Source organism: Myotis yumanensis, unplaced genomic scaffold, assembly GCF_028538775.1.
Source record: "Myotis yumanensis isolate MYYU_CA2020_CCGP unplaced genomic scaffold, mMyoYum1.0.hap1 SCAF_5, whole genome shotgun sequence".
In the NCBI taxonomy this organism is placed as follows: Eukaryota; Metazoa; Chordata; class Mammalia; order Chiroptera; family Vespertilionidae; genus Myotis; species Myotis yumanensis.
Window position 1 is genome coordinate 74,895,384 of NW_027223756.1, and position 10,231 is coordinate 74,905,614.

The following is a 10,231-nucleotide window of genomic DNA, read 5'->3' on the forward strand; positions in this document are numbered from 1 at the left end:
ATTTTAAAATTCGGTTCTCTTTCTGTTAATAATATACAAGATGAAGTTTCAGTGTGTGCTTGTTGGTCAGTGGTTATCAAAGTGGCCGTGGCAGGAAGTGGCCACTGGAGCCGAGCAGGACTGCCCAGGGACATTGCTGCGATGAGGTGCAATGTCTCCTCATTTTTACTGACGCTCAAAAAAGGGAGGTTTGGGTTTTTCCTCCCTGACGTGGCACAGCCAGGCAGAGCCAGAGCCAGGAATTGGACTCAGGAACCCAGGCTCCAATCAAGAACGTCGTGGCCTCTGACCTGGGCTGTCCGTGTGGAATCCGGTGCAGACAGGGCCGTGCCAGAAGCGCTGTCTGGGGATGGGCCCATGAGTGTCCTCTCTCTTCCCTCCGCCAGCTTCCCGTGCGGCCTGCGACCCCTGGAAAGAGAGCGGCGACGTGTCTGACAGCGGCAGCAGCACCACCAGCGGGCACTGGAGTGCGAGCAGTGGCGTTTGCACCCCCTCGCCCCCCCACCCCCAGGCCAGCCCCAAGTATCTGGGGGACGCCTTTGGTTCTCCCCAAACCGATGCTGGATTTGAAACTGATCCGGACGCTTTCCTGTTGGATGAACCAGCTCCACGTAAAAGAAAGGTACGTGGTGATGTGAGCGTGAGCTCGGGCCGGCGAGGCTGGCGTCCACGTGGGGCCCACAGGTCCCCGGCCTTCTCAGGCTCCATCCCGTTTTCGTTTTCCCCTGCTGCTGCTGCTGATCCCTCTTGACATTCCCAGGAGCTCTCTTCGATGCGGTTCCTCTTCACCTCTGCGCCGGTCCCCGCCTCTTCTGCTGCTCTCCTGAGGCTTTGGTGGGGTCTGACCCACAGCACCAAGCGCTGCTGCCGGCTGCCAGGACCGGCTCCTGGGCGGAGGCCCTTTGCCCCTGCCTGTCAGTCTCTTTGGCCCCAGCGAGCCTTTTGTTAGGTTTTGTTTGCAGGAGGCTGATGTCCCCAGGAGGTGAGGATGGGAAGGGGATGAAGGAGAGAAACGTGTCCCAATGACCCTGTCTTCCTTTCCCCTAGAACTCGGTGAAGGTGATGTACAAGTGCCTGTGGCCAAACTGCGGCAAAGTCCTGCGCTCCATCGTGGGCATCAAGCGCCACGTGAAGGCCCTCCACCTGGGGTAGGTGTGGGGCCCAGGGCCTGCTTGCCTCGGGTGGCATTCAGGTCTCCTCCACCCTGCTGACGCCTGGGCACCCACAGCCCAGAATGCTTCCAGGGAAATGACTTGCGGAGAGCGCCACCTGGTGCCCGCCCCTGTGCCCAGCGGAGTGGCCTGTTGGAGAGAGTTCCTTCCCGGGAAGGAAGGACCCTCCTCTCCTGTCACAGTGAATGTCAATCTATCTCAGCGGTTTTCAACCTGTGGGTCGCGACCCCTTTGGGGGTCGAACCACCCTTTCACAGGGGTCGCCTAAGACCATCGGAAAACACATATATAATTACATACTGTTTTTGTGATTAATCACTATGCTTTAATTATGTTCAATTTGTAGCAATGACATTGGGGGTCACCACAGCATGAGGAACTGTATTAAAGGGTCGAGGCATTAGGAAGGTTGAGAACCACTGGTCTATCTGTTCATGGGGAGGGAGCAACATCCGTAAGTGGATGTGTCATCTTGCCTCACTGTAGGATGCAAGCTGTTAGAATTCTGGGTAGAAACAGGGTGATTTGGGGAGACCCCGTGGCGAGGCCTGCCCCTGCTTTCCCTCGGGGACCTGAGGCTCCGTCGACACGGCCGCCCCAGAGTCAGGGTGCTCTTGGCTGAGGGACTGGCTCACAGCCCTTTCCCTGGAGGAGAGACTGTGACTGCAACGAGGTGGGCCCGACAGGACCCGTGGCAGGGCTCAGGGTCAGACGACGCCTGCAGGAGGAGAGGTTCGTACACCCTGTGAGAGAGGAGAAGCCTCAGGTACAGGAGAAACAGTCCCATTGATGTGCAAGAACATCCTCCCCTGTGACGTTGAGTTGGGAACAGGCTCCTGTGTGGCCTCTTGGGCTCCTTCCCTGACTCGCCGGGTGGCCCTGAGCAGACACCCCCTCTTGCGCCTCAGTTTCCCCTGTGTTTGAACTGAGGCAGCTTGTCCCTGACCACCACTGTGTCTCCCGCCCCCGCAGGGACTCTGTGGACTCCGACCAGTTCAAGCGGGAGGAGGATTTCTACTACACGGAAGTGCAGATGAAGGAGGAAGCTGCTGCTGCTGGCACCCCCACCGCCGACTCAGCCCCCACCCCCGGTGTGACCAGCCCACCCCTTGCCGTTCTTCCACCGCCTCCTCCCAAAGGCCAGCCCTCGGGCCCAGAGCACCCTGGCCTGGAATCCTACCTGCCCTCCGGTGCTCTCAGCAAGTCAGCTCCCAGCTCCTTCTGGCACATTCAGGCTGACCATGCATACCAGGTAGGGCTGGGCACACTGGGAGCTTAGCCTTGCGACCGTGAGGATGTTCCGCGTCTGACCTGTCACCCACCAGCCGGATCACAGGCCACTGACCACCCCGATCGGAGGCTGAGACCTGTAGCTAAATGGGTCGCCTCTAACTTCTACAAAGAAGGAAAGGAAAATAAGTTACATTTGATAAATGTGGGGGTTCCCGAGTTCTTCCTCGGTGGCTGTCACGAGTGATTACTAGAAATCTGGTTGAACCCCCGAGCACCAGGTGGATGGATTTGGACGGGGGAGATGTTACGCCGCTGGCTATAAAGGCGCATAGCGTCATGTCGTTGGGCTTCCCAGAGCAAATCCCTAGTCCCTAGAATTGTGTTACATTAACAAACAATCCAGCACTTATTTTTAAAAACCCTACTATGTGTCAAGCAGTGGGATAAGCTTTCCAGGCAGAAGAAGACATTGTACTGACCTTGAGAAATGCACGGTTTAGCTGGAGAGAGAAATGCATATGTAACTATGATTAATTATAATCGTCCACGTACCTTCCTGGAGGCACAAGACATTGCTGTGGGTACAGGAAGGACCAAACTAGGATGCCCTTGTGGTTGGGAAAGTTGTCACGGAGGGGGTGTCATTTAGGATGGTCTTCACTGTGCACATAGTAGGTATTCAGTAAATACACAGCTTACCTTGTGCCAGTTTTTCTTTCAATGCTTTCGTGCCCACAGCTTGATTTTTTTTTTAAAAATATATTTTATTGATTTTTTACAGAGAGGAAGGGAGAGAGACAGAGAGTCAGAAACATCGATGAGAGAGAAACATCGATCAGCCGCCTCCTGCACATCCCCCACTGGGGATGTGCCCGCAACCCAGGTACATGCCCTTGACCGGAATCGAACCCGGGACCTTTCAGTCCGCAGGCCGACGCTCTATCCACTGAGCCAAACCGGTTTCGGCGCACACACACAGCTTGATTTTATCAGACTCCAGACTGACTGGCAGGTTAGTAATTAGAAAGCAGTGCTTTCAATCAGAAAACCTTTACAAAATGAGCCAGGTTTCCTCATTAGAATGAGTGGTCACTTAGCTATTTCATGTTTGGCCAACTTTCAGGTGGCCCTTCAGGCACCTGGCTGCCGCTGGAGCCTGTGGCTGGTGTTTTGATAGACAAACCTAAACCCGTTCATCCAGGAGAGTGTTGCTAATTCCACGTGGTTGCTGGGGACGCCCTACCCTTACTGCAGCAATCTCTCCCTGCTCAGGAGGCTTTGGGCCGTCTTTGGGGAACTGCCTATAGCGTGTTCTTGGTGGGTGATGATGACATCATGCGGCTAGCGTGTGCACCGGCTCTGAGAGGGGTTCCTAAAAAAGATTGGCGCCCAGGACTAAGGAGACAACGTCAGAGAGTTGGGAACTCTGCTGTTTCTCTTGGGAAGGGCATTCTGGCGGATCCCAGGGTTTCCCGCCAGAGACCTGCTGTGCATCCTGATGTCACAGGAGGGTGGGTGGAGTCTGAGAGTCGGGACCTGGGCTGACGCTGTCTTGTCTCCCGCAGGCCCTGCCGTCCTTTCAGATCCCCGTCTCACCGCACATCTACACCAGTATAAGCTGGGCCGCCGCCCCCTCCACAGCCTCCTCCCTCACTCCGGTGAGTGTGCCGGTCTCCGAGTCCCAGGGCCCTGCCACACATACCCAGTGCTGGGGCCCTCTCCTCGCACTGGTCAGCAGCACCCACACTTCGTGAAGATCTCCCCCTGGCCTGGCACTCTCCAGCGGGTCCCAGCCCCTCTTAGCAGGTGGAAGGAGGGTGCCTGCAGAGAAAAAACCAGGTCATGCAAGTTTATTGCCAAGAAAATCACGAGGCGAGGCCAGGGTCAGTGCCCTGTTAGGCCCCAGTGTCTGTGGTGCTTGTTAAGAAGGGAGAGAATGTGGGAAACCTGGAGGGGAGGAGGGTGGAGGGCAAGCAAGCAGGTGGGAGCTGGTGGGGGCTGTGTAGGCCGGATCAGAAATCGCGCAGCCTCCGGGGACCACTGCTCAGGTGGCTTGCCTCTGAACTAAAATGCACTGGAAGCCACTTGCACCACCCACCGTGGGTTCTAGTCTTACACGTCCCTGGTAGGAAGGGATCACACACTGGGAAGCCTGGATGCTTGAACGTGGCTTTGAGACAGTGCCATCCCTTCTTTGCTGTCACGTGTGGTGACTGCCTCTAAGTCTTGAGGGAGCAGCCCCTGAAGTGGCCAGGCCAACTCCCCTGCCCGTGGCCCCTACTCTCTCATGAGCGTCACGAAGAGGCTTGCTCCTCACTCTCCCGCTCCCCTCACCTGGCCCCTGTTCACCTCCGTCTGAAATGTCCTTCCGGAAAAGGCACGCTGGCCCTCCTGGCACAAGGAGGGGCCCCGCGGGCGTGGCTGCCTGCCCTGTGCTTATGGCCCCTGTCTCTGTGCCCAGGTCCGGAGCAGGTCGCTAAGCTTCAGCGAGCCCCAGCAGCCACCACCTGCCATGAAATCTCACCTGATTGTCACGTCTCCACCCCGGGCCCAGAGCAGCACCAGGTAAGGCCTCTGCTCCCAGCGCCTCCTCCTGGCTTTCGTCCCCACTGTCTCCACTGCGAGCGTGGGCTCTGAGTCCACTGACCCTGGTCTTCAGGGTCAGTCCTGGGAACCAGGCGGGGCGGGGTGAGCCCGGCTGGAGGACACACCGCTTGTTTGCTCAGCCTCGCACTTGGCCACTCTCCGGGGCTAACCACCAGCTCGTGACGTGCCCTCGTTACTCTCCCTTGGCAGGAAGGCCCGCGGGGAGGCTAAGAAGTGCCGCAAAGTGTACGGCATTGAGCACCGGGACCAGTGGTGCACAGCCTGCCGCTGGAAGAAGGCCTGCCAGCGCTTCCTGGACTGAACCTGCCGGCCGGCTCCCCCTCGCTGCTCCCGGCCCCACGGCAACCAGATGACAAAAGGCGGACCCGTGAGCCCTCAGCAGGCACCTACCGATAAAGAGTGGACACTGGGAGTGTGGGCTCTCTTGGCTGAGGTTTAATGCTTAAACCCCTTTTCCCTCCCTTGTGGGCACATTTTATTTTTTAAAAAGAGAAACGAACCTATTTTTTCCCCCCTCAAGGAGGAGAAAGCCAAAACTGACCAAGGGTATTCTGCAGCGAACTAGAGACCAAAGAATGAATGGGCCTCCCTTCCCCACATCCCCTCTCGCCTGGGGATTAGTGTGTAAGCATCAAAAGAAGGAACCGCTCGTTCTGTTTCCTGCTGAGTTGGTGAATTCTTTGCTTTCTCAACTCACCCAGAAAGGACTGTGAGCAAGATGAATTTACTTTTCTTAAAAAAAAAAAAAAAAGTTTCTGGCTGATGACTCAGAGAGCAGGACCTGCCGTTGGGGTGGGAAGAGTGGGGGGTATCTGGGCGGTTTTTTGTGTGTTTTTTTGCAGCAAGCCCTTCTCCACCTGAACCCTGGGAGAATGGAGAGCTTGTCTCGCCAAGCAGCTTCCATGGAAGTAAAAGGACAACCTTCTGGTGACAACTCTCTGAATCCGGGTCCCCTCAGACGTTGGGTGGCATCCCAGCACGTACTGTGCGGCTTCTTCTCAAAGCCCAGACCCAGCGTTTTTTAAAGACTGTCCCCAAGTAGCTGAGCCAAAAGGCTGATCAGAATTCACTTTTTGACATGTGGCGGTCAAACACTACCTTGATATTCTTTCCTCTTTCCTTGAGGAAAAGCGAGAGGGTTTCCGTATCTGTGAAAGCTCTCTGCTAAAACACTTGGTTTTCTTTTATGGTGTATTCAGAAGCCTTTATCTGATTAAAGTTCCCCTTTATTTGGGTGGTAGGTTCCTCTCTGCCTCTGCTTTCACCAGGGATTTCCCCATTTCCCTCCCGAGGCTACAGGCAGGGCTGGTGGGGAAGGAGAGAGAAGAGCATAGCTAGGTAGGTGAGTGGCAGCTTGCCCACCGATGGAGAAGCAGTTGGCAGGTCTCTCGTTGTTTGATGGCTCAGCTTCCCCTTTGGGAGCAATCTCATCCCTCCCTTAGGTGACAAGTGGGATAGGACGCAAGGCAGGAGGCTTCTGGATTTGTTACTCCGGTTGGCCCAGTCCGGTGATGAGGAGGTAACATTATCTTAGTGTGGTGTGACCCTCCCAGGTACCTGCTGAGCACCTTCTTGCCTGAAGGCAGGATGGAGAAGGTTAGAGAGAGAGCTGAGGAAATGGGGTGAGGAGGACCTGGGGATGCCTTCCCAGCTCCTGGCGCGTTAGCCTGGGTGTTTCTGGAGGCCTCAGCAATTGAGGGGAGCCTGTACCACATTGCTCAGGAGGTTAATGAGCAAAGCTTGTCTGCGGAGAAGGAGAGAGATGTGGCGAGTTGAGTGCCATGCCCACCAGGGGTTAAGATGGAGTGAGCTGAGCCCCTGTTGGTTTCAGAGCCTCGCCTTCCTTCCTAGGAACTGTGGCCGTTCCCTGAGGCCTGCTTGACCAGCTGCCTTGGACCCATGTCCTAGATGTCAGGGGCTCAGGGAACCCCACCAAGCCACTCTGGGGACAGCAGCAGCAGCATCCCCCTGTGGGCTGTCATTGAGCCCAGGAGGAAACCTCCTGCCCCAGGGGGAAATACCTGGCTATCGGGAGCTCCTTTGGCTGCTTCCCGTGGGAATGTGCATGTGCCTCACCGTGGGAGGCAGGTGGAGCGTGAGGACACCTGCCCACCTGAGAACAGGGGCGTGGCTTTGTGAAGGGTGATGGGGACCCGGGTTTGGTGACAGAGGGAAAGACAGTTACGCACAGGTGTCTTGGGTGGTGATGGGGTATATTTTTATAACTTTGTGAAAAAAGGTTACGTGGAATCTCTTCCTCGGTAAAGCTCAAAGCCAGGCCAGCCAGAGGTGGCCCAGGGCTCTCCTTCCTGTCCCTTCAGCCTCCCTGAGAATGAAAAGCTCATCCTGATTCTACTCACCTCCCACGCTGTCCGTTTTCAGGGCTTCTCGGGGAGGGGAGGGGAAGGGAGGGGAGGGCGTGTGTGAGACTCGGGGATGCTGCCCAGCAGTATCTTCCCTTCCCTCCCCTTCCCTTCTTAATCCCATCTTTAGAAAAGCTGTTCTCATTTCCCCCCTCGGTTTGGATTGTGCAGATATAACTGGATATAAAGGTGTTCTCTAAGGGAGGTAGGCTTTTCATGTCTTTGGTACCCAGGGCAGAGAAGGAAGAGAGAAAGAAGAAATTGACGAAACCATTGAAAAGCTGAGTTGGTTTTATTTTTTATTTTATCTTTTGATGTTTTGTTTTGGTGCAGCTTTCCCTGTCTGCATTTGCTCCTGTCTTATTTCGGGTGGTGGCGGCCCCCTCTGGCGTCCCTCTTCCCGCACCTCAATCTCGTGGCTGTTGTGTTGGTTCCTGACATGTGGTCTGTCCTTGGGGTTACCCCGTTTGTTTCTTCTCGGAGGGTGGGATGGTTTGTGAACCGATCCAGTGATCGTGCCTGTTTTTTTTTCATCTCTGTGTCTCTCTCCCTAACTTCCCGGCCCACCTGGGCAGCAGAATCTGAGAGAAGGTAAGATGCCACAGGTGCACGTTAGAAACTAACAGGGCTGATCGTCAAATGTAGTTATTTTTGGGGAAACTTCATTTCACTGGCGTTACCCTTATTCCAAATATTTCTTGGAGTTACCTTGGGAGTCTGGTGCCTACCGTGACCAGCCTTAATGATACGAAATCTGCCCTCAGGCTGACTCAGTGCAGAGAGAGTCCCGAATGGCGGTGGCCGAGTGAGGTCACGGGTGCAAAGCATAAGGGCTGACTATTGAGTACAATAATTGGACTCAATTGTGTGGTGTTGGAGCTGGCTGGGGAAGCAGTTCTGCAGTTTTAGAGAGCATTTTGAGCAATGTCCACATGGCGATGGTACACCTATGGCTTCTGTCCTTGGAGGACATGATTAATTTGGAGGTGGATACTCTGATTTGTTTGAAGAAATCTGTCCTGTTATTTTCTGCTCCTCCCAGGTTCTGACTTTACCAGGGGCAAAAAAAAAAAAAAAAAAAAAAAAAAGAAAAAGAGGGAGAGGGAGGGAGAGAAATCCCATTTGTGAATTTGTCTTACTGGCGCCTTTTCCCCCAGCTGTCTTCCAAGTATTATTTTTACTGTTAAAAAAGTTTTTTGTTTTTTTTTAAATGTGAAATGTAATGTTTTTACAGCAACAATATGAAATATATTTTATAAGGAATAAAATGGTACATTGTCTGATTGAATGTTGTGCCTGTCCCTCCCCACCCCCCCTCACCCCCCCATCCCCTCCTCCTTCCCTACAAAGGATAGATAGCATGTCAGTCATCAGTCACCCTACGGGCAGAGCACGCACATTCATTTGCTTAGAATAACAGTAGGTACCATGGTCAGGGACCAGGCCAAGAGTTGTGGACCACCTCAGTCACCTGATGAAGGAGTTACTATTATTATCCCCATTTTACAGATAAGAGAGTGAGGTTAAATAACCCTCCCAAGGTCACACACTGGGAAACCATGGCACTAGGATTGCAATCCAGGCAGTATAAGTATTTTCTAGGTTGCTTATATTGACCGTGGGAAGCATGTTCTTGGCCATGTTCCCGAGTCTGTTGGGGAGTTGGCAAGTGACTTAGGAGAAAATAAGTTACACACTACTTACGGGAGGAGTTCTGACCTAGGGAGCAACCTGGGCCACTCCCTGAATTCATCGGTCCCATGTACTGTGATGGCCCAAATGGCCAGTTAGAGCTGGAGGGTGTTGGGAGCAGAAAGCAACATCCCACCCTTGCAACGTGGGACCATGAGGAGTGGGTTCCGAGGACCCCCGAGCAGGGCCTGACGGCGAGGGTGATGGCGCTGTGAGAGGGCCCGGGAGCTTGATCACGGTTGGTCAAGCCCAGAAGCCCCTGAAGCCAGTGCGGAAGGTTGTCCTTTGGCCTTTCTTCATGCCTTGAGGTAGAACGGAGGACTTCTTTCTCCTCCTTCCCTTTGTCCCTGTCCACCCCATCTCTCTAAGAAAGCCCCGGATAGAATCTGCTGCTTCCGTGCTGTTGGCCCCAGCCCCCGCATCTGTTCACTGCCTTTGAGTTGGACATCCTTCATTTGCAGCCCCGGGCCCTCGCAGGCTTACTGGATGGCTGCGTCTGCGGACCCCTAACTGTCTGGCGTCTGGTTGTCTGACCCACAGGAGGCCCCAGGCTGGAGTTGGAGGGGCTGAAGGAGAGAGGAGTTGCCTCTCTGGGCCCTGCCTGCGCTGAGCTCAGTGGGTTCGGCGACTCCCCCTCACCCAGGCCCTCCACCTCCTCAACAGAGCGCCCTACCCTCCCTTACGCTGTAGATGTTGGACTCCTCAGTCACTCTGCCTGGGTGCACCCGATGTTCCTTGGCTGGACTCTGATAGTCACACACCTTAACGTGTTTCGGGTTAAATTGGAGAAAAAAGGGCAAACAGCAGGTTTGTCCGGGCTCTGCCCCTCGCCTCACATCCCAGTCCAGTCGTCCCAAACCAGCAGGATCTGCATCTCTTGCAGCTTGTGAAAAAGGCCGATTTCTGCCCTAACAGTTGGTTAGAGCAGCGGTTGCCAACCTTTCGGACCTCACGGACCACCAGAGCATCGTCCCGATAGGCCACGGTGCTGGGTTCACTCCCCAGTCAGGGCACATACGAGAATCAACCAATGAGTGCATGAGTAAGTGGAAGGACAAATTAATGTTTCTCTCTCTCTCTCTCTTCCTAAATTTAAAAGTAAAAAAGTTTTAATGCAAATTTCTACTTATCCCTGCTATGTGGAGTCCATGTGTGGTAATTTAT

At 54.5% G+C, this 10,231-nt stretch overlaps 1 protein-coding gene across 4 annotated transcripts in view; it reads left to right on the forward strand.

Moving 5' to 3' along the window:
* Positions 1-8,651, forward strand: part of ZNF395 (zinc finger protein 395) — a 44,592-nt gene extending 35,941 nt beyond the window's left edge. For 3 of the 4 annotated variants that reach the window (XM_070415537.1, XM_070415536.1, XM_070415534.1), the window contains 7 exons: positions 387-622; positions 1,048-1,148; positions 2,145-2,424; positions 3,187-3,417; positions 3,971-4,063; positions 4,867-4,970; positions 5,202-8,651. In XM_070415537.1, coding sequence (XP_070271638.1) covers positions 387-622; positions 1,048-1,148; positions 2,145-2,424; positions 3,187-3,417; positions 3,971-4,063; positions 4,867-4,970; positions 5,202-5,313 — 1,157 coding nt within the window. In that variant the 3' untranslated portion in view covers positions 5,314-8,651. The remainder of the gene's footprint in view (positions 1-386; positions 623-1,047; positions 1,149-2,144; positions 2,425-3,186; positions 3,418-3,970; positions 4,064-4,866; positions 4,971-5,201) is intronic. The other variant, XM_070415538.1, reaches the window with a different exon arrangement.
* The last annotated feature ends 1,580 nt before the right edge of the window (positions 8,652-10,231 follow it).